The following is a 19,816-nucleotide window of genomic DNA, read 5'->3' on the forward strand; positions in this document are numbered from 1 at the left end:
TGTTGAGCCCAACTTGGACACTCAACGGCGAGGACTTTCAAACTGCCAGACCAGCACATTTCTAAATGTTTTTATTAATTAAAAATATTGCAAATTAAACACATTTCCAAATTGCGTTTTGCATTTTTCGTATAAATACGCGGCCGATGGAAAAAAATGCAAATATAATTTACAAAGCATACATTTCACATTTTATTCTTATTTTATGTTCATTGCATTTTGGTTTGCTCTATCGCCGCTTGCGCAGCCATCAGTTCTTAAACTTGCCTTAAAGCTCTTAAACACATTAACTACCTACTAATTAGCCTTAGTACCTATGTTTTGGGACCAGTCTTGTGTGGGATCTACCTGCTTCTGATGGTCACCTCGCACTTGGCAGCCAGATTGCGGAGGGTGAGGAACTGGCCGGATGCCCTAATCTCCGGCCAGCTGCGCCGGAGCGAGTGAGCAGGTCCCAGGAATCGGTGGCCTGGTGTCTCGATGACAGTCTCGAAAGTGGGTCCATGTGGCAGGTGGTCCAGGTGCCACAGGAAGACGGCGTGCTCATTGCCGCCGCCGATCGCAATGACAGCCAAGAAAAATGTGTGCACACTGACGTGGCCAAAAGTGGAGGACTCCTCGCTCAGCCGCAGGCAGGCCACGCCCTCCAGGGGCAGCTGGGGGCGGACGTGCAAGCGTTCGCCGAACGTGCCGTAGATTTGCAATACTGCCAGCCGGTGGTCGCCGGTCAAATGTCGCAGCAACTGCCACTCCCGCCGACCTATTGACCCCGCCTCCAGTGGCAGCACCTGATTTACTCCGGCTGCCGGCGCCTGTTTATGGCTCCCCGCTGATAAGGATGCACCTCCCGAGTCCTCAACCGCCGCAACCGCCTGCATCGCGACTGTTGACAATTTGTTGGCCACTGGCTGGCCAAGTTGGTAACTGTGGCTGCTGCATGATTTCCCAGTTGGGCAATGATAATTTTGATACTCGCTCTCGCCGCTGGCTGACTTCTCATGCCCCAGTTGCTCCTGCCCCAACTGCTGCCGCTCCTGCTGCTGCTGCAGCTTCTGCTGCTGTTGCTCCTGCACCTGGACGCCATTATTTATGGTGGCAACTTCATCGCAGCGCAATCCGTCTTGATCTGGCCCAGTAATCCGCCAACTTTTCTTACTCAACTTTAACTTTGGTTTAACGAGCATATTGTTGTGACCTTCCTCCGAAAAGTGCTCGACAGCGGCCTCCTGATGCTGCACTTTTATCAGCGTGCAACGTGGCAGGACAGCCTCCTCCGCCGCCTGCTCCTGCTCCTGCCCGTGCTGACTCTTCCTTCTGATTTCCCGAGGACTTTGGTCCACCAAAACTGCCTCGAGTTGCCTGGAGATTTGCTTGCCGCACTTGGACTTGCCGGAACTCGTCTTGGCCAGCGCCATTTTCGGTTGATTATGATATTCATTTGTGCACTTGTTGACGCTGCTCAGCTTCCCATGGCCCTGGGCGGCAGCCACCTTGTTGGCTTTCCCTGGAAAGAGGCACCGAAACGGAGGACCATTACAAAAAGTACGAAATGTAAATATAATAAATACAACTAGGACAACTGGAGGGAGATCCACGCAAGTTGTCCATTTGCGCTCGTTTGTGTTTTGCCCCCAAATCTCTTGACACAAACTCCCTTGAACTTCTTCGAGTGGCAAATGAAAATAGAGCAGAAAGTAAGTAAATCTCCACGTACCTGCATCTGTATAAAAATGGGTGAACTATGGCTGAACTATGGGTGAATCCGGGCGAATCATAAAGAATGCACACTTAATGTAGAAGCAATAAAAACGCACTAAGCACGGCATAATCTGGGAAAAACAAAGCGAAGGACCCTGAAGTGGGGAAAAGTGGCAAAAAAATGAAGACCAGCAGGGAAAAACAAATGCAGACAACGGCGGAAAATTCTGTTGCTGCTTGTTACCTACGCTGTAAACTTCACTCCAAGTTAACTTGGCCGACACAGATTGAAAATGGCAACAAGGGCGGCTAAACTTTAAACGAAGCCGCCCAGTGGCAAAGCAAGAAAAGCAGCACCAACAACAATCTCCCGGCAAGATGGCAACGCAGCTAAGCGCGAAAAACTTTAGCAATTTATGTTACATAATTATGCCATAAAAAGAACAACAAGCGAAGATGAGCCATTGCGCTCAATTTCAAGCACTCTTGACTCGGCTCCGCTTTCTCGTCACATTTTTCTTTCATTTGCGCCGCATCTCGGTCGAGATTTAAGTGAAACATTGACACTTGCCGCTGTCGAAAAGTTTTGGCCCACACAAATGAGGATTCCCAGTTCTCAGCCAGGATGTTGCCATTGCCACAGGATGTATTAGAGCACTCCGGGCACAAAGGTTATTTCCACAGGGTTTTGCATTACATGAAATTGAATACCTTTTCGCACAAAAGTTCAATCGAATGGAAAGTAATTACAACAAATTGGATCTAAATAATCAAAGTAGTTAAGGCCGTGCTTTAAAGGTACATAATTCGTATTAATTTCACCTTCGTTATGTATTAATATTATATAAAATCCGCAGACTTTGCATGCTATTGCCACCACTCCCATTATGATTTGCCATTTAAGGAAGTCCCAAGAAACCCTGAGAATGCTGGAAGAACCCAACATCTGTTGCCTAATGACAGGACCGATTGGGGTATCGCTCCTCGCGGCTTAAATAGATAGGAGTCGCGAATGTGTGTCCTTAAAGACCGACCAGCACTTACCGCCATCGCAGGGGAAGCTCTCCGCCAGCAGGGTGAACAGTTTGTCCGACAGCAGACAGCGGCCCCTCGGCCCCAAAGGAACTCGGCACACAGGACACTTTACGGAGCGACTGCGGCAATTATTGCAGAGCACGTGTCCATTGCAGCACTGCCAGCCAGGTGGTTTGATGACCTGATTTCCGTTCCGGCCAGGTTAACAGGTTCCGCCACAAGGAAAAAGGAGAAATGAAAAATGAGAGCAGTGTGTGTGTAATTATTCAGAGGGGGAATTATTTCAATTAATTATAAATATCAGGAACATCGAACTTGGAGTACCCCATGAGCCGATATTGAGCTCAGCAGCCTGATTGCTGCATTATTATTTTCCTCAAATTGCATTTAAACAAAAAGCAATTCTAGTCTGTCGTTCGTAATGCACAAACGGCAACTAAATTTGATTATTGCCCACATTTGCTTCTTGTTTGCCACCGGGTTCGCTTGGCATCCTCAAGTCCAGATGCAGTGCAGCCAGGATTGCTCTCCTCGAATCGACATGAAATATGTATTATGCTGCGCAGCAAGCTTTCCATTTAAATTGAAAATCAAATTGAAAATATTGCAAGCGGATTTAAAATAATACAACTGTGTTTGATGCGCACCCAAATACTTTTGCGCATTTCAAGTCGGTCGGTCCCTCGCAAAAACACAAATGCGGAAATATGAAAAACAAAATAAAAATGCCAAAAATACGAACACGAAAAATAGACTAAAAGGACTAAAGGGCTATATGCACACATACATATGTACATTTGTATATCGATGTTACATATTTGGCCAAAGCTTTTTGTCTCTGGCTGTATGTGCGTGTATTCGGTCAAAAACTGATGTAAATATGCAGGCGAACATAAATTTTGCAACGAGCTGAATAAAGAAACAATTTCTGTGCTACGGCTTTCATACTTTTTGCTGCGATTTGCCAAAACTGCAATCGAAGTATTACAAATGTAAAACGATTCGATTGCAATCTGACCAGATAAAAACCAAAAGATAAGGAACCAAGTGCACTGCAAAGTAAATTGGTTGCACATTAACGTTAATAATAACTTTTTAAGATGTAGTAAAGCATAATTGATAATATTTCTTGAGTGTATTTAAACTTTAAGGCTTAGAAACTTTGCCCGTTTTCGAACATTTCTGACAAACAGAATAATAGGGATTTAAGGAACATGCACGTGTGGCAGATATTTTTAATGCCATTCGTCTTTTATTGTTTTTAATTGGCTTAAATGGCATGAGCAAATGCTTTTAATTTTAATACCCCAGCATGCATAAACAAAGACTCCAATTAGTGATAGAAATCAATTAAATGCAGCTGAGCGAAAACAAAATGGGGGAAGCGGAAGTGGCAGTGGGAGTGAGAATGGGAATGACACTGGAAACTGCAACTGGAACCGAAAGTGGCGGCGGAAGTGGCCAGAACCGAGTGGGTTTAGTTTTGGCCCACTTTTCGGCATCTGCCGTCGAGTAATCGAAATTGGCGTAGCATGCTTTTAGGCATATTGTAAAACCATCAGTTTGGTATCACCACCAGTATTGATTCTACTCCGAGTTGGCCAGTTTATATTGCCTAAATTAACTAAAACGCCGCAGGGCTGATCGAAAATGAATTAATCATAATGCCATCAGGAGAGCCAGAGTCGAGCTGTTTGTTTGCAAAATTTATGAAAATTAAATGGCCTGCAAATTTATGCATATTTAAATGAAACAAAAACAATTTCATGCCCGATTAAATGTCAAACAAGGAGGAGCTTCAAGGAAAGGAGAGCAAAGGAAGGACATGGAAAGGACCTTATCCAACTGGATGCAGGCTAATGCAGGCGATTAGCATTCGAGGGAATCGAGGATGCACAACTATTGAAAATCCAGCAAAACAAAATCCCTTAATAACTTAATGGACTTGTGTGCGTGTTTGCATACGCCGCCTACGCTCACACACACACACACACATACACGGACGTGGCAAAGGACATGGCATGTGCTCATAATACAATATAATGCCGGCTCCGTGCCAGAGTAATAATGGCCAAATCCGAAGGACTCTTAGTGCCTCTCTTTCGCTCTAGAAACTCAGCCGCAGGACGGAGCAGGATAAACTGATTTCGGGTTAATAAACAAATTATTCAGTGCAGCTGCAAGTGGAGTTCAAGCTGCTCTGTGGCCAACTGCGAGGCTTCGAAGCTCCGACGAAGGCGTTGCAGCGTGGCCGTGTCCAGGATATCTGCTCCGGGATGTCCTTGCCCGTCCTGACCCGCCCAGCACATGCTTAATTTATGGTTACACACTGACACTCAACGCCACTCCACTCCACTCCAACGAGATGTGCTGCTGCAGGCGAGAATTTCATTTGAAAATAACTCTGCATTTTAAATGGGCAGAAATGGGGGGTAGCTGGTGCTCTGCTCTCACCGGTCTGCTCACTCTTTATCTTGTCTAATTAATTAAATTTATGTTTTTGCTGACAAGCTGGGCATACATACATATAATGCATAAATATAAATTTAAAGTCCGGCCCTCGGCAGCAGCTTTAATTTAAATGCAAAACGAGCTCTGCGCTCCGAAGCATCAAAAACGGCAAAATCTGAATCAGAATCAGAATCAGAAGCTGGCCCGCAGGCGATTGACACGATTATTCACACTGACTTCCGCTGCCACACACCCACACACACCCCTCGCACACACACACAGTCAACCGCTCACTCGACACACACTAATCGTCAATATTTGATTTTTAAACGACATAATCAATCACTTGGGCCGTGTATATAGATGTGTATATATTGTGCAAAACTAATCAAATCACATGGCAGGGCAAACATTTATCAAAAAACCTACTCGAATATGGGCCAAAATAAAACAGCCAAGCAGTGGGCCGTATAAAAAACTTGGCCAGGCAACATAACCGACGGCTATTAACTGGCAACATGGATCTGGCCATGTGCGTCGTTTGAGTAATTGAGTCAACAAAGCTGGCACACCTGCGGGGCAGGGAGGAGCATCCCAGTATCCCAGCATCCATGGACTCCATGGACGTGGGCAACTGGCAAGCGGGGGCACGGGGCATGGGGCACGCAATCACCGGCAGCCCGTCGTTGCAAACTTTATATACAGTCAAGTGATTAGCAACAAACTTGCGCAGCCAAATCAACGCAGCCCCGGAAGAGGATGGCACTGGGATTGCCAATGGAACTAGCACTGCACAGACAAAAAATCTAAGTTACATGTTGGAAAACAGCATATACTAATATATGTACTAATATATGAATTGGTTACAATAGAATAGGTCTAAAAATGCTTTGAAATGTAGTAAAAGTACCAAGAGCCTATCTGACTTAAACCCTATGGTACATAATTAAAGCTTATATAGATGCATATGACCCAGATGTAATAATTATATAATAGATCCTTTTCTCAAAGTGGTATTGACAGCAGCGGCTCACAAAGGCAAACAAGAGGGCAACTGGCCAACTAAGTTTCGGGCGAGTTGGGCCGAGAGTTTGAGCCCAGCTGAGTTGGATAATGACGAACTGGAACTAGAACCAGAACTAAAACTAAAGCCAACCAGCCTCATCGATATGCAATGCACATGCAGGCAGCGGAATGTCCTTATGGCCCGGCCATACCAACATCTGTCCGATCCGCCGCCCCCTTTTGAAACAGCCCATCCAATCCCGCATCCCGCATCCCGCATCCCGCTGCGACCATGTTGCACTTACCTCAAGGCACACAGGACACTCCAGTAATTGGGAAATATGTTGCAGGCATGTTGCAAACTTTTGCAGCGATTGTTGATTAATGCCGTGCTGCTGCAAATATAAAGAGAAGCACTGGTCAAATTAAGGATGCCACTTCAAGGTTAAGCGACACTTCGGGAAATTCAATCAAATTGATCCGACGCCTGCACTTAATTATATATACATTTTTGGGGTGGCCCACATGGGGGCGTTAATAATTCACGGTCCGGTGCGAATGAAAGGCTTTTGATTTAAGCCGATTTCCATTCAGTTTTGCATTCGATTATCAAAATCGTGAGGACGGCGCCTGCATTCGAAGGACCCATAATGTCCTATGGCCTAGTGCGGTTGCAAGTTTAATCTGTTTAACGGGTCAATCTGGCACACATTCTGTGATTCAATGCCTTCGGCATTGATTGAAATGGACTTTCCATGCCAACCACCTGTGTAGCTACACGTGTGTGTGTGTGTGCATGTGTTCTATGTTATGTGTGTGCGAATGTCCTGGCTGGCCTTAAATTTGGACTGTCCTCGGCAAGGACATTTAGGTCAATTGAATTGTAATAAAGTACACATAATGTGTCAAGAACAAAATTGCGTTATTTCGATTCAATTGCATTTAATAAAGTAAACAGCTTCTCGGTTGGCAGATAAACAATTTACAACTACACCGATGCCGCCAGGATATCTGCACGGCTGAACACCTCAAGGATAACCTCGGGTTTTCAGTTTACCTATACATTCGAGCTGCGAATAAAAGACCAGGTCATTCGTTGACTTTTTAATTGAGAAACTTTTGATAAATCGAAGGTCCTGCGGTGTGACTTTAAGGCTTGATATTGTTATTGACAATCATTATGTGAATGCATGAGATGCACATACAATGCAATGTTTGAATTGATTTTAAAACAATAAATGCCGCACAAGAAGACCTTCTAGAATAGAAACACTTTAAAATACAGGAAAACAAACTTAATAATTAGATTTAGCTTATGTAAAGGCTCATCTTAACGCATAAGCAGTGCAACAAAGCTGCTCTTTACGCAATTAGGCTTAGGTAAATATCATTTGATGACCAGTGAATTACAATTACGTGTGGTTATGCCAGAATTATTAGTTGCCAACTAATCTGCTGTTTTTTTCTCTGTGCACAGTAACCTTGGAATGGGGCTCTATTATTTCGCCCGCCAAACTGCAGCAGGCCCACAAAGCAAGCGGACCAAGCTGCAGATACTAATTACTAATTAGCAGTAGCAGTAGCAGTCATTAAGTCAATCAGAATTACGTAACGCTCAGCGGCGCACTGATGCAAGACAATGGCCCATATAAGCAGCACACTCCTCCTCCACACATCTCGGCCCAATTAGGCCAACAATATGGAGCACAAGTGGCGACTACTTACCACAGCATGTGATGCCTCGGCAGGATCCTCATTGGGGTCGATGCTGGCCTGCTGGCGCCACATCATCAGGGTCACGACCCCCGCGCCGCTCTGCCAGTGATCCTGCAACCGATTGGCCAGCTCACTGATACGCAGCCCCAGGACATCGGCTCCATTCAGCTCCAGCAGGGTGTCGCCCAAGCGAACTCCGCCCCTTTCCGCACTCGACTTGGCCTGCACCCCGCTGACCCAAGGATACGGATCCCAGGGGGCACGGCTCAAATTCAGGCCCAAAGTGCCGTTCGCGCAGGCGTAGATGGTGCACAACTGAAGCATATTGGCTGTAACAGAAAGAGGGTTCAAATCAAAACAGACACTCAAGCCACAAGGTCGCACATAAATTTGGCCAATTTTCAACACCGGAGACGCACACACTCACCCCCTCGCCGCGTTCATCTAATTACCTGGGCTAACACACATATATAAACAACAACTGGGCGAGGGGAGCTTTGAAAAATGTTGCCAAACTGTTTTACTTCGTTTGTCAGTGGGCCAAGATGCCCCAACACTAGTTGACATGCCCATCACGTACACACTCGCATTTATTATGCCCCCGAGTGTGTGTGATTGGGGCAACCGGAGGCCGGAGACCGGAGTCCTCTGATTTCCAGTTCCAGCACTTGACTCATTTGCACCTTTCGACGGGCGATTCCTTCACCTTTCGGCAGCTTCGAGGCGATGCCCAATTAATTAGCCAGAAAGTTTCGGTGCCAAGTGGTCGTAATTACGCATACGCCACGTTTGCCAGGCGTAAAATTTGCGCACATAAATCAAAAGTTTTGCGGAGCCCAGCCAAATAAAAAAAAAAAACAGAATAGAAAGGGTTTCTTTCTTTCAAAACTTTTTAGCACCAAGGAAAATCAATTAAGCAACAAAGCCCAGCCGGAACTCATATATAAACATATATACTGTATATGTATGGTATTAGCTGTTCTACCAACTGGAATTCTTTGGCTTAGTCACAAATCGATATCGAAGTCATCAGATTCGCTTGGCTGTCAGTTTGAAAAGATTCTCACTGCGAAAATGATTATGTTTCTTGCACTCGAGAACTTTGAGTAGACTGAGAATTTATAGCTTCCTCCTCGGCTGTCTACGCACGCGGATACAGATGTGAGTTCGAGTGCGAGTATGGCAAACTTGTTCAAATCACTTCACTTCACTTCTACTGACATTGGCCATGAAATCGCTATGACGTCGGCTTATTGAAGTGGGCACAGCAATAGCTAAGGTAATCATTGAACAATAAGCTGGCCATCAGCCAACGCTGTGCTGCTATCCCTTGTAAGCGCAATCAAGACATCGATTTAATTATTTGCCAAAACCGCACCAATTAGTTAAAGCTGCACCCACAAAAAAGATAGAAAAGAATCTCCAACTAAGCCATTGTTTTTGCTGCCAGCCAATGAAGCGCATCGCTTGGCTGGCAAACAATTACGCAAACCCCAAAATGCAGGATGACTGCCACTGGTAACGCTCCAATTAAGGTTCAAAATTGAATTGCCCACAGCCATGTTTATACCGTAAAGTTAACACTATGTAGCTTTAGCTTAGTAGGAAGCGAACTTGGCTTAAACGCGTGTGAATTGCAACTGAATCGACCGAAGGCGGTGCAGTGCACATAGCACACCAGTTGCAAGTCGACTTGAGTCACACGTCTTGGTGGCCGCTTTCGTTTTCAGTGTATTGAGTCAGTGGCAAAACTGGCGAGGCGAGACTAAAACAAACTCGCACGAAAATTGCGTCACAATTACACGAAAGAAACCGCAAGCGAAAAAAAAACCGAAATAAACACAAGTAAAAAAATCAGAGAGACAGAGACCCAGAAACCCCAAAGCGGGCTAAAAAACGTTGCGCATGCGCCATTGGCGCTGCAGCAGCTCTACAATTAGCGAACTGTGGGATTGCCGTGTAAATTTCGATTTGAAATATCTTCTTTCTGAAGCCCCCCTTTTTCGCACAGTGTTTGCGCAAGCATTGCGTATGATTTATGCGCTGTTTCTAATTCAATTTAGACCCGTTTGTTTGCTTTGGAGGTAGGAAATGGAAGCAAACTTGTTTGCCGCTCTTAATTATGCGAGTAACCAGCAAATGCGTTTATAATTGTGCGTTACACTTCCGCGTTTTTATTCTCGTTTTCAGTGTTGGTCATCTGGGCTCTTAGCCGGACCTTGACCTAAGCCAACCGCTTACTAACTTGGCTTGGAAGTCGGTGCGGTGGTGAGCGGCGTAAGGTCATTTGGGCCATTAGCCCTTCCATGCTTTGTTAGCAATTACACACCGTTTCTGTTAGCCAGCTGGTTAATCAATTTTCACAACTCTCGGCCACGCTAGATGATTTTCAATATCTTTGTGATCGTATCGTAATCACTTTATTTCGGCGCCGGCGCTTCGCACTTCGCGTTTTCCAGCGGAACTTGCGGCGCATGCGCACTTAACCGAATGCGAGTTGCGAAGAAACTGAGGCTCGACTTCTTCACAGCTGACCAGCAGACCTACTAACTTGGCTTAAAGCGAGCTCCACCTGTGGGCAGAGCTTTGCACTTAGCTTCAGCGAGCTTTTGAATGTTTTATTTTGTTTTTTCGTTTTTTGGAAACCGCATCTACTGGCCACAAACAAGTCGAGAGTCAATAGTGTGAAGAGGCGGAATTACACTTGAATTTGGCCATTTGCCTTTGGGCCCGGCCTAATTGCCGGCCGATTAATAAAAGTCAATTACCTTTCAGGTGGATGGCTAGCTGTTCGAGAAACATGAACTTTGATGTTATTGCCTGGGTAAGTATTCTCTAATTTTGACACTGCTGACGGCTTTTGGCTGCCGAACGCTTCTGTGTGCCACATAAATTTGGCCAAATCTAATTGAACTGGCAAATTGAAAAGCCAAAAACGAATCACACACACACCGCACACCACAATGCCGCCCAGGGTCAGTTTTGCTGGGCGCAAATTTTAATGAAATTACCAATTTCAATGCTATTTGGCCAATGTTTCAGACGACCAGAGCAGCGCCAAACTCAAATTACCGCCTCAATGGCAGTTAAACCGGCGATAACAAAACAACAAAAAAGCGAAAGTCAAATGGATGGCGATGGTTTGGCCATGCCAAACCAAATCCATTTGTCAGCTGCCAATTTCCATCAGTTATCATTGTTAGGGTTAATCGACGAGCCGGTTTTAGGCCCGATTATTTATTTAGGGCCCCATTGTTTATGTTTATCGCCGTTTGACACCCTCGTGCGTTGCCAACACACTCGTCGTTGTTGTTTTAATTTCTTTTGGCATTTCGAATAATAATATTTTGGTTTACTTGCTGGCCACTCAATCGCAAATGCACTGGCCATTTGGCACTGCCAACACGCAATTAAGCCGAAAAATAGTGCTGTTTATTTTCAAATTTAATTACAAAGTCGGAAAACTTTTAAAGTCAACAAATGGGAATTAAACTGATTAAGTTTCGTGTGCATTACTGCTAATAGCGATTTTATCTGATTACGATTTGTGCTGGCCGTAACCAAACTGTATAAATATACAATTTAACACTTAATTTGCAGGTCTTGTTCAGTTTATTTTGGCTATTTATATTTGTTTGGGCTGTTTTGCTATATTAAACTTAATAGTTTTAATCTCTTGTGATAAGCGCAGCTTTATTGTTTTCAATTTAAGAGAAATAGCAGAAGGTTTCCACGAAAAGCGAAGAGAAATAGCCGAAGTTTTCTATGAAAACTATTGTATTTGCCCATGTTCTCGATTTCACTTCCGCACAATTGTAGCAGCCTTTAATTCGAACCAACTCACTTACCAGCTTATCAAATGACTTAATCGCTAAAGAATTTATTTATTTATTTGGTATATTTGAAGGTGTCACAATATGTAGACATGCAACTTTATAGCGCACCCAAAAACCGCTGCCAGCCGAAAGTTCATATATTTACTTAGCTCCACAAGTCTAATTTCCATGATCTCAGCTGGGTGTCAGCTTTGAATCTCGGAACTCAGATCTCCAATTCCGAATCTCGGATCTTGAAGCACTTACAACACCGCGTCAGATGGCCCAAAGTCATTAAGTTGTGGAAGGGGTTAAATGTGTGATGCTGGGGAGCTTGGCCAAAATGTTTGTCGTAGCCGATTGCGTCGGCCCAAAGCGCTCCATGTTCACTGCTCGCCGCTCGGCAACTTTTCAGCCAGCCAGCCAGCTGGCTCGAAAAAAATCAACAACAGACACACGAAAAACAGTTTGCCAACTGAGAGCGCACGTTGAACACGTCTCTCGCTAGCCGCTTTTTATTTTGTGGCCCACAACGATCCGAGCACCTGTGCGAGTTTTCTAGCCCGAAAATGAGGAAATCAGCGGGAGGATTTCAGGCCCCAACCAGTGAGGAAGGGCACCATGGCGATGGCTCCTCCGTGCGTCTACTGAGGATTCCCAGAGCCGCACCTGCGATGGAAAACTACGGATTCCAGCTGACCCGCAGCAAATGGGATCCCTATCCCTGGGTAATAAAAGTGGCCATCATGTGGAGATCCCGACCCCTCCTAATTACCATATACCCATTACACCGACAGGTTTGCGAAGTGGCAGCCGGTACACCTGCCGCTCTCTGCGGCCTGAAACCCGGCGATTGCGTTCTGGAGGTGAGTAGAAGTTAGTGCCACGGGTTGGTGCCACCGTTGTCAGTTCTTTCAGCGCCCAGCCAGCATTGGCCTGGCGGATTATGCATAAGCAGACCAACTGCATTGGTAACTCAACTGCATTGGTAACTCAACTGCATTGGTAACTCAATCTGCGCCAGAACTCCAGTTACAAAACTAAGAATGCAATAGATCGACTCGGGAATTTACTTTGTAAGCCTATTAAGAGCTTATTGAGAATGCCCCTCTTATTGAAAGTATGTGCATGCAACCTAGGATAGGAGAAAAAAGAGATTTAGGAACCCATTTAAATTATAATATATTTATATTCAGAAAAAAGTTATTTTTGTCAGCTAACAGTTCTAAAAATGATGTAGTTTTTTCTCTAAAGCTAATTATGTATACTTGCGAGTTTTAAAGTCAATAACTTCTAAAATTTGTATGAATCGTGACTTAAGATAAAAAGTACTATTCAGGAAAGCATTCCAATATGATGATTTGCACTTCTAGAAACAAATTCAAATCGCTATGGTCATTTAAATTACGAATAGCTTAAGCTGTGGAAGTTGGACCGTACATATGTATATCCAAGTCTGGACTTTGCAGTCGCTATTGTAGCCGCATTTGTTGTTCTTTGTGGATATTGTTTACTTAAAATAGCAATGCAGTAAAACTTAATTGCTTGGCATCGACTTTATTCAGCAACTTTATTGGAGCTGGAATGGGGCACTAGAAACAGCTGGCGAATGCACAGGCCGCCCTAAAACTAATGGCACAACTCGAACGTAGTAAAACGACTAGTTGATGACAAAGATTAATTAGCACGAAGTAAATATGCAAAGCAAATATCAGTTATCAGATAACAGATAACAGCCAATTGAGTTAACAGCGCTAGCTAGGGTTAACATCCGCAAGCAGTGCGTGCGATACAGCCGCAAGCAGTGCTTTCGAATTTGGAAATGTGTTGTGGTATTCATTTGTTTTCTTTGGTAGCTCGTGGAAATCCAAATATTTAGATACTTGGTACTTGCTTTCTGCATGGAAAATATTTCCTAAAATAAATAAACAACATTGCCAGACATTTTCTTTAAAATTCTATAATATTTAATTTCCAGGTAAATGGCAACGATGTTTTGGGACTGAGAGTGTCTGAAATCGCCAAAATGGTTAAGAGTCAAAAGGACTGCGTCACAATTCTCTGTTGGAACAGTGAGTGTGATAAGGACTGTGATACTAATGTGAGTACTTTCATTGCAGTCTGATATTCTTCTTTCAACCATCAAACACACTCAGTCGTCAGTTATCCGTTCGCCATCAAAATCCCGCTAACCCAATATTTTTCTCAAAAATCCATAGAGCATCTGCTGCGCCCCCATGCCCACCAGTTTGCGCCGCCTGTCCCTCGTCCTGGAGAGCATCCTGCGCCTTGTCGAGTGTCCTGTCTGCGGGGTGACCATCTCACCGCCGGCGATGCAGTGCCAAAACGGACACCTGCTCTGCGTGGACTGTCGCATCCGCTCGGAGCGATGTCCTGTCTGCCGGGACTTCTACACACCCCGCCGGGCGCTGTTGGCGGAGCAGATTTTCCTGACCATTGCCAACGCCTTCGAGATGTGCCGCTCGGAGAACAAGCTGCGGCAGAAGCTCTTTGCCGGGATAACACGGCCAGTTGTGGCCCGACAGGACAGGATAACCGGACAGGACACCTGGCGAAAGCGCAGGCCAGTGCTGCCAACGAACAAGTTCCTAACCAAGTTGCTCGAGGGCTGCGCCTACTCGACGGATAACCTTAGTCCCTCGAATGCCGCTACCCTGCTGCGGACTAGTACCACGGATGTCGCTGGCGACTCCAGTGAAATCCCAGCCAGGACATCGCCAGTGACAGCCACGCCCCCCGAAAGGACAACAATGCATGCCACGCTTGACGCGAGTGCGGCGCATCCTTCACTCTCGACGAATGATTTACAGCAGGAAGGAGTTAAGCCGAATGCCGAGGGCGATGACGAGGAATCCGGAACGGACAGCAGCCACAACTCCGCCACATCCTTGCATGGCCCTCCGCTACCATCCTCCGTTAGCCCGGGCATCAATGAATCTTCCGGATTGCAACCCGTTCGCATACCTCCTGTCACTCCGAGCCAAGATTTGCCCCAGCAGGTTGTCCAAACTAAGCCGGCCTCGCTGCTGTACCGCTGTCCCTGCGAGCTGCAGGATCCACAGGATCCTGCAAAGGACCTACACCAGAACTGCTGCTACAAATCCGCTTTCCGTCTGCTTTGAGCTCGGGCATCTCAATCAACAGCATCCTCTTATCAGGCGCGTCCCCAGTTCCCCCGCCCCTCTCGCTGTTTTCCTTTCTAATTAAATTAAATGCCAGTTGCTTGGCCAAAGTTGCTTATCGCGCAAAGAAACGAACCCGGCCAAAGGAATTGTATGGGTGTCAGGCCGGGACAAAGGCCCAGGCTGGAGATGCAAAGAAGTTGGTCCAGCTAACTGCAGCGAAGAGTTCAACTTGGCCAAGTTGAGTTCTAATTGAATCACTCCTGAACGCTCCAATGACTTTGTGTCATTTGGCGTCCGAGTTGGCCAGCTCGATAATGAAGTCCGGGCGGACTGCATCCAGGGGGCTTCGCCTGATAGTTGCCAGTCTTGAAAGGAATTAAAATATTTGAAGTCAATTGGACTTGGATATCTTGCAAATGATCAATGGGGTCTAGGAATATGCAACATTATTTGAGTACTTGTTCATTCTAAAAGCTGGAATTGCATTTTCCCACTGCATACTCCTGGGCATAAAATATATGCATTTCTCGCAGTGCAGTGCAACTTATGACTGCTGATGGCGACGCCACGCGCAGATGCAGGTCAATCAGTAGCAAAGTGAAGGATACCGGACAAGCGCGTAATGAGCTTTATTTGTCATCGGGAGCAGGCATGGAACCTGTCCCTGGTTCCTTGGTGGTTCCTGATGGCCCCATAATGACAGCCGCAGTTGGACAGCCATTATGCCGGCCGTTTACCATTTAATATTGATGCCGGACGAACCGCACCAATGGAGGAGCGAGCAACGCCAGCAACAGGCTCCAGTTGCTCCAAACCGCATTCTTTCTATCGCTGCAGAATGGCCTCCCGCTGCTTCTTCGCCGGAGCAAGGCTGCCATGAAAATGTCATCAAAACAGGAAGTGGCAGTTTAATTTAAGCGCGTTAATTGAATTTTATTTTCTGCTTTGTTGATGTGCCGGACAAAAGCCAGGGTGCCGACCAAGTCCAAGCCGGAGTCCATAGTCCATAGACGGTAGTCCAGATCCGCGTCCAGTAGCGAGTGCGATGCAGAAATTGATTTGCTGCTGCTCCTGCTGTTGCTGCCACTTCTGATGGCGGTGCAGCATTGTGGGTGCGGATTAGTCGGAATGGCCGGAATAAGCGGCCGTATCCCGTGGTGTCGCCACCTGGCAGAGTCGGCAAACTTTAATTACAAACTTCTATGCGCCATTATGCACTCTGATGCGCGTCCGCCCGGGGAAAACCTGTTTAAATTGCTGTTATTGTTGCATTCTGCCGCCAGTCTTGTGGCCCACAGGCTCAGCCCCCCACACATTTTCTAATTGCATTTCATTATCTATTGGAAATTACAGCGATTTCGAGGGTCGATGATGATGGCACCGCTAATGGCAACCGTAACAAGTGCTCCTCCACGTGAATCTCGCAGCGCAGCAATGCAATTAATTTCGCTGTCGCGGGTAAAAGAAATCGCTGCGAAAACCGCGACAAGTGCGCTTGTGCTTCCAATTTTCCCCCACTACCCATTTCCCATCCCCATTTTCCCACCCTCCCGGCATAATTTGCAATGGGAAACCCAGACCGATCTATTGGTTATTTAATTAATGTGAAGCACTCATTATCGAGTGCAATTTACCTTGGGTAAACACGGGGTATTCAGCTCTTAAAGCATCGCTCCTCCATCGCCTTTCAATTTGCATCCTTGGCTGTTTAAGTTCTGGTTTTGCATCAAAATAAACGGCTCTTTGGGCAAGTTTCGGGCCCGGCTAAGTGGTAATGGTAAAAACAATAAATTCACTTTGGAGCGCAAATTTGCGCTGCCACGCCCACTCGAGCACTTGCCGCACAAGTGGAGGTCACGTCAGTGCACCACACGGCGTATGAGTATGGGTATCCAAAGTGCACTTGAAAAAAAAAACTTAAATTAACTTAAACTCAAATAAAGTTATTGTATTGAATTTTGTTTTAAGTATCAGGATTTAAAGCGCGGAGGATTTTTAGATGTAAGTAAAACTCAGAACTATCACCTTGCAATGAGATGTGCTCATTTTCTGCCAGTGTAGCTTATCAGCCGGCAACAGAGACCGTCGGTAGAAAGTGTGTGTATAGCTTAGCAACAATGTGACCGCCCCAAAGCGAAGGAAAGCGTGCAACAATTTGGAGAATCCTTCTTCCCTTTTGGCGGCGCAGCTGTTTCGTGTGCGGCCGCAACCTTAGAAACTTTCTAACGAGCATTCTGCACCGCCCGCCTCAGCGATCTGCCCCTTTGGCCACCTTTTCCAGCCCCTCCCCCTTTGGCCTTTGTTGTTGCACGCCTCTGGGCGGACTGTTATTGTTATTGTTTCTAGCTGGCAAACAACATGTGCGGTTGTCATAAATTTAACGCCAAAAGAGCATTTTAAGCAGTCAGCCAAAGACCGCCTGGCAGGGGGACTAAGTCTTCTAATTACTCCGAGGGAAAACTTTTTGGGCAAAAGAGCCCCCATGCCCCGCCATGCTGCATGTGTGTGTGTGCATCTCGGGCAGAAAAGTTTGACGAGTCGCCCACCGGAAATGCAGCGAAATGCAAAATGGGAAATGGTAAATGGGAAATGCAAGCGGCTGCGTGCAAAGTATTTCCATATTTAAATTCGTGCGTTCGAATATTTGAAACGGCAACTGGCAAACGGCAAATGGGAATTATTTATTTAATTAAATATTAAAAAACGTGCTGCGGCCATCTTTTATTGCATTAGTCGCCGTTTCGGGGGCTCTGTAAAGTACGGTTCGCATATCTATTTGATTTATTCAATTTTTCCCCCCATTATAGTGGCATTTTTTTTATTTTTCACACGCTGGCGAAGCTTGTGGCGCCGGCAGAAGAAACTTAATTACGGTTGAGCGACGTCGCAAGAGCCTGATTAAATTAAAATGAATATGAATATGAATTGCATTCACATTCGCATTCACGGCGCCTGTAAATAGGCAACAAAGCGACTCAATGGGCGACATGTGAGTGACACATTTCACACTGCGATTGAATTAATTGAAACATCCGGTTCGGCTCCCTTAAATCGAAAAACGCAGCCCCTGCAAAGGCAGCAAATGAAACAATTTGCGTGGCAAATAATAATAACCAAAAAGCAAAAAAAAAAGAAGATACATCGCCCGCGGCGGGCAGCCTTGGAAATTAAAATTATAATTCCATTGATTAGAAAATTGTAAATGCATGGAATTTTAGGATATCGCTGTGTGGCGATCTTTCGATTTGCATAATTGCGAACCAAAGCGTCGCAACGCACCGAAAATCTGCAAAATCTCAGCCACAACAGCTGCAGTGGGCGGTGGTTTTTGGGGCACCTTCCGGCTCCCCTTGATGCCCCTTCATGCCCCTTGGTGCCCCTTGGTGCCGCCGGGTGGTGCAGATGCTTATCGGGGTGTAACTTTGCACCGACCAGTGGCCACTGCCCATAAATATCAAAAATTCTAACACATGGAATGGGTGGCTTACACTTTTTTTTTGGTTTGGCCTGCAGGTGTGGGAACCCGCGAACCTGTTCGCTTTTTGCATCCTGGCGGGGGACTTTTTAATTAAAATAAAAACGAACAGCAAGGGGCAGCAGTGGAAATGCCACATAATTGTCGAATTGTTGCCACTTGCCACGCGTGCTGCGCGTTGGGCGGGGTGGGTGGTGGGCGTGGCCGCCTGAAATGGGCGTTTGCTGATTAACAAAAATAAATTGTGAGCGGGACTTTGGCATAACAATTACTCCGCCACCATGTGGTTATGTGCAACATACATATGTACATATGTATGTATGCGTACATGGGATGGCCATTTTCACAAAACTCCTGTGTCTGCGTGTCTGCGCTTTTTGTTTGCGGATGTGTTCTCGTTGAGCTTGTAAATATTTAGCTGCCATCCGCTCGTGTTCGCCGACGCCTAGCCTAGCTGCACAGATTCCGCCCTTTAACCTCAAAAGCAAAAAATTCATTTCGGATCCAACTAAAATCCGCACTCGAACAGAGCGCCAGGAGCCAGCCAATGACCACTTGTAGCCCTCAGCGGGCAGTCCAGCAGTCATTTCGATGACCAGGCATCGAGGGTATTAGCGGGGTGTATTGGCACTGCGGATAAGTATGAACTATGCATTGTTGGGACTTGAAATACCAGCTAGAAAATTAAACATAAAACTAAAAGCCTTGTACTTAAATTATGTATTGTTAGTTTTATGAGCTCAATCTCTTTGGCCACATAGTTAGCAAGTCAGATAGCTCACTTCTAGCATCTTTTTGTGAAATCAAGTATACGTACTTAACTCAATTTTTGTATAATCCCTTTAAAAATGCGGCATATCCTTCTCCACAGAGTGTATGAGTATATGTGTATGTGAATACTTTGGGAGTCGGGGAAGGAGTAATAGAAAGTAAGCAAGCAAAAAAGTCAAAATCATGCCTTTGCTCATGTTTTATGTGGGATATTCCGTTGTGTTCTGCTGGGCTGCTTTTAATTGCTTTGCATTTTTGTTTATTTTGTTGACGCTGTCCCTGCAGTTCTGTGTGCATGTGTGTGTGTGTGTCTGGTGTGTCTGTATGTGTTTATGTCCTTGTCTGTGTTTGCGGGCTGTAATGAAGACCCGTGTCGGTCTGCATATTAACTGGAACACACTTGCAGCATTTTTAAATGCATAGTGCAACACCCGCCGCCCCACCAACCCACCACGCGCTGAACCACCCACTGAACCACCAGAAAAACCCACCAGAAACACCAGCCCTAAGCATTTTAGGGCCGTAGTTGGACAGCGAAAACAGAAACGAGCCATGGGGATGGCCAAGAGTTGAGGGGTTTTTGGCGGGGGAATGGAGGGAGGGAGTGGGGCTTGCGGCTGCGGCAAGTAAATTTGCGCACGGCTTTCATTGTCTGTCATAAGCATAAATGGTTATTAATATTAAAGTTCATAACGGGCAATGTT

The 19,816-nt window shown here is 45.7% G+C and overlaps 2 protein-coding genes across 5 annotated transcripts; one reads left to right on the plus strand and one right to left on the minus strand.

Annotated features, from left to right (window-relative positions):
* Window positions 1–168: 168 nt before the first annotated feature.
* On the minus strand, window positions 169–10,433 carry LOC6729181. Of its 4 annotated transcripts, none has more exons than XM_039294946.1 (5): window positions 10,235–10,433; window positions 7,915–8,234; window positions 6,495–6,581; window positions 2,743–2,914; window positions 169–1,504 (listed from the first exon to the last, which is right to left on the minus strand). In XM_039294946.1, exons 2-5 carry the CDS (start codon window positions 8,227–8,229, stop codon window positions 345–347), a joined length of 1,734 nt encoding a protein of 577 aa, XP_039150880.1. In that variant the 5' UTR covers window positions 8,230–8,234; window positions 10,235–10,433; the 3' UTR covers window positions 169–344. The 4 variants fall into 4 exon arrangements, with proteins under 4 accessions (XP_039150880.1, XP_016035827.1, XP_016035828.1 ...); XM_016174906.3 differs by having other exon boundaries at window positions 6,495–6,584; window positions 10,235–10,431; XM_016174907.3 differs by lacking the exon at window positions 10,235–10,433 and adding an exon at window positions 9,476–9,529 and having other exon boundaries at window positions 6,495–6,584.
* Window positions 10,434–11,852: 1,419 nt separating this feature from the next.
* On the plus strand, window positions 11,853–14,995 carry LOC6729182. Its single transcript, XM_016177315.3, has 4 exons — window positions 11,853–12,448; window positions 12,518–12,586; window positions 13,699–13,821; window positions 13,940–14,995. The coding sequence occupies exons 1-4, from the start codon at window positions 12,290–12,292 to the stop codon at window positions 14,861–14,863; spliced, it is 1,275 nt and encodes a 424-aa protein (XP_016035829.1). The 5' UTR covers window positions 11,853–12,289; the 3' UTR covers window positions 14,864–14,995.
* The last annotated feature ends 4,821 nt before the right edge of the window (window positions 14,996–19,816 follow it).

Source organism: Drosophila simulans, chromosome 3R (genome assembly GCF_016746395.2).
Source record: "Drosophila simulans strain w501 chromosome 3R, Prin_Dsim_3.1, whole genome shotgun sequence".
Classification (NCBI taxonomy): domain Eukaryota; kingdom Metazoa; phylum Arthropoda; class Insecta; order Diptera; family Drosophilidae; genus Drosophila; species Drosophila simulans.